General features: G+C 44.8%; 1 protein-coding gene across 1 annotated transcript in view; it reads left to right on the top strand.

Moving 5' to 3' along the window:
* The window catches only part of Sar1b (secretion associated Ras related GTPase 1B), a 13,513-nt gene extending 10,909 nt beyond the window's left edge, over positions 1-2,604 (top strand). Inside the window, exon 6 of the mRNA XM_010639707.2 lies at positions 2,201-2,604. Within this exon, the coding sequence (XP_010638009.1) occupies positions 2,201-2,317 (117 nt within the window). The 3' untranslated portion in view covers positions 2,318-2,604. The remainder of the gene's footprint in view (positions 1-2,200) is intronic.
* The last annotated feature ends 940 nt before the right edge of the window (positions 2,605-3,544 follow it).

Below are 3,544 nucleotides of genomic sequence, written 5' to 3'. Positions count from 1 at the left end.
ATTGACAAGTGAATACTAATTCTGCAGTATAAAGGTCTTCTTAAAATACTTTTTTTTTTTTTGAGGCAGGGTCTCTAGGTCAGACTGGCCCTGAACTCACAGCGATCCTGCCTCTGGCTCCTGAGTGCTGCGATTACAGCCATGAGCCACCAGGCCCAGCTTAAGTTATTGTTATACAAGTACCATGCGCTAACCAATTGCGCCTCTGGAGCTCCATGCTTAAGTTATTGTTAAATGAGCTTGTCCAATTATACAAGCTTCTTTCTCCCTAAAAAAACTATCATTTAGTCTTTACAGTAAGTGAAAGAAAGTTTCTAAAAACTCATTTAGCCAGGCTTATTGATACTCACTTGCAATTCCAGGGCTGAGAGGCTGAAGTCAAGCTTAACATTTAGGTCTTAGCAAGACCCTGTCACAAAGTAAAAAACAAAAAAGGGTTGGGGATGTAGCTTAATGTGAACGCTCCACCATCAAAAAGGAAAAATTAAGAAAAAGGGGTAGTGATACAACCTAGTGCAAAGGCCTTGGGTCATTCTCCAATACCACACACACACAGGCTCAGAAGTGACAGAGGATGGAATAGCAGATAAGGTCATTGAGACATCGGTTACTCTAAGCACAGTGGCACACGCCTGTGACCCCAGCATGGGAGACTGAACCCGGGAATCACTAGTTGGAGCCCAGCATGAAGGATTTAGTGAGACCCTGTCTCAAAAATTGGAAAAGGGCTGGGGATGTAGCTCAGTACAGAGGCCTAGGTTCAGTCCTTGGTACCACAAAATAAACAATATAAAAAGCAAAGCTAAGAAGACCTAACACTTAGACATTTGAATCTTTGTTTTTTTTAATGTATTTATGTATGCAGTACTGAGGTTTGAACTCAGCACCTTTGCCCTGAGCTACATTCCAGCTTTTTAAAAAAATTTAATTAGTTAATTTGTTGGGGGTTTTTTGTTTGTTTGTTTAGTACCAGGGATTGAACTTGGGTCCTTGCACCTGTGAGGCAGGTGGCGGAACCACTGGGCCAAATCCCCGGCCCTAATTAATTAATTTTTGAGGGAGGATCTAAGTTGCCTAAGCTGGGCTCTAACTGGGATGACAGGCGTGCCCCAGTGCACCTGGCTTCAGTCTTAAATGTGTTCATTTCCTTCCACCAATGAATGAAACCCTTTCCTAGTGCTAACAAAAATGTCAGGGCCCAGTTAAGTTTTCAGAATTTTGAGTATCATAAATTTTCAGAATTAGCTACTGTGGCTGGGAATGCACCTCACTGAAAGAGGTCCTGGGTTCAATCCCCAGCCCACTAAAAACACAAAATGAAAGTAGCTAGGCATGGCACACGCCTGCTCTTAACACTCAGGAGCTGAGACAGGACCATCATCAGCAGTTCCAGGCCAGCCTGGCTGCAAGTGAGTCTCTGTCTCGAAAAGAGGCCAGGAAGTAACGTAGGTGATCATTTAAGCTTATCGGTTTTGTGTTACAGCCGAGTTCACCAGAGATAAGGCAGATAGAAACTTGGATGTGGGAGTGTTACTTTTTTCTGAACATAAACTAGTTATTGATTGATTGATGGATTGATTTTGGGTACCGGGGATCAAACTCGCGACCTTGCACTTGCGAGGCAGGTGGCGGATCCAGTGAGCTACATCTCCGGCCCACTGAACATAAACTTCATATTAGGCTGTAAGATGGTGGTTTTGTTTTTGAGGCTGCGCATTGAACCTGGACCTTCACATATGCTGAGCATGTGCTCTGCACCTGAGCTACATCCCCAGCCTCCCAATCGCCTTATTTTGTGTTCATTTATACTATGATTTAAAAAGTGGGGAGAATATTAGTACTGAGAATCCCACATAAGCAGTGGAAGAACGGCGTTTCTAAGCAGAATGTTGTTGTTTAGCTCTGTTCTTTCAAGGTAGGGAAATACTGCAGCCCCAACTTTTTTTAATTTTGAGACAGTGTCTTGCTAAATCCCTCAATTGGAGGCTGTGGCAGAGGGATTGCTGCAGGTTTGAGGCCAGCCTGGGGTACCCAGTTCAGAACCAGCCTGAACTACATAATGAACCCTGTCTCAAAAAAAAAAAAATCTCTGAATTGTCCAAATTGGGCTCCAGTTTACGAGGAGGAAATACACACCACGCCCGCTGCCCGAGGCCTTCTGCTTCATAAAGGTCTGAGAAAAGCCTCCCTTCTCTTCCAGGGCAGTGTGTCACTGAAAGAGCTGAACGCCCGCCCTCTAGAAGTCTTCATGTGCAGCGTGCTGAAGAGACAAGGCTACGGAGAAGGCTTCCGCTGGATGGCGCAGTACATCGACTAAGGCTGGCCCGGGCCTGCTCCAGGTGGACTGCTCAGCACACTAACTTGAATTCAACAGACTTCTGTTGGTTTTAAAATAGATATTTTTAGACTATTAATATTACATCAACTTAATTTGAGTGAGAATTGAATACTGATTCAAGTAAGTTGGAATATGGCAATGTTAGTTTCTAATTCCATACAGATAGTTTTTACAGTTTATAATCCGACATCACCCCAGCACCATTTACAGAGAGCAACTTGCCAACAGTATGTTCGAAGCACTTTTTAACAGCGTGAAACTAGAAATATAAACCATATTTAAAAGCTCATCATGTTCAATTTTTTATGTATTTTGGAACTAGTATTTAAATTTTAGATTGTATGTCCCCCTATCCTAAGTGTACAGTTAATAATTAGCTTCTCTGTGATTGCATGATGCCTTACGGTTTTCAATAATACTTTTCTTATGCAAACGTCATGCAATAAAACAAACTAATGTGTGGCATCCTTGTTGGGCACATATTTCATTTGAATGTGTCTCATCCAGCTAGCGTCTCTGAAGACTTACGCACCTAATATCACACCTGTGAGAAGGCTGTCAGGACAGGAGACCCCTTCAGGACGTGCAGGGTTGTGTGTGACCTTAAAGGCCCGCGCATTTCCCGGCCACAGCTGCTGTCGCCGGTGCTCTTAACCAGTGATGCCGCCTTCACCAGCGCGGCTCCGTGTGCCAGGCCGTGGGGTCAGCCCTCTGGGGCTGCCATGCTGCTCCGCCCCAGCCGTGTCACAGTGAAGTGAGCCGGTCTTACTGGCAGCCAATTTGGAGTCTTCTCCTTAGAAGCAGTGACAGGCACCAACCTCACACAATTAGAGGAAGCCCCAGCCCCTGGGGCGGTCCTGTCCAGGGCAAGCAGCTGATGGGGCACGTGTGGTTTTCCTGTGGGGACCTGAGGAGAAAGCAGCTTGTCCGGTGGTCGTCTTGCTCCTACCCTGCACTTCCTCTGCATTCTTTGGCATATTATTTCCCGGTAGGAAGAAAATGAATCCTTTTGTATTTTCTTTTTCCTCAGTTGCTGTCACCTTCACTTGTTTTAGGGTATAATACTTGCTGGGCAGTAGTGTCCACAGGCCTCCCTGCTGCACTTACTAATAAAATGTCAGCTTTTTATTGTTGGGGGTTTTTTGTTTGTTTTTGAGACAGGGTCTTGCTGTATAGTCCAGGCTGACCTTGAACTTACTGTGTAGC

Source organism: Fukomys damarensis, unplaced genomic scaffold, assembly GCF_012274545.1.
Source record: "Fukomys damarensis isolate Sample0158 unplaced genomic scaffold, DMR_v1.0_HiC HiC_scaffold_9, whole genome shotgun sequence".
NCBI classification, from domain to species: Eukaryota; Metazoa; Chordata; class Mammalia; order Rodentia; family Bathyergidae; genus Fukomys; species Fukomys damarensis.
This window is presented reverse-complemented; position numbering and strand designations above follow the sequence as displayed.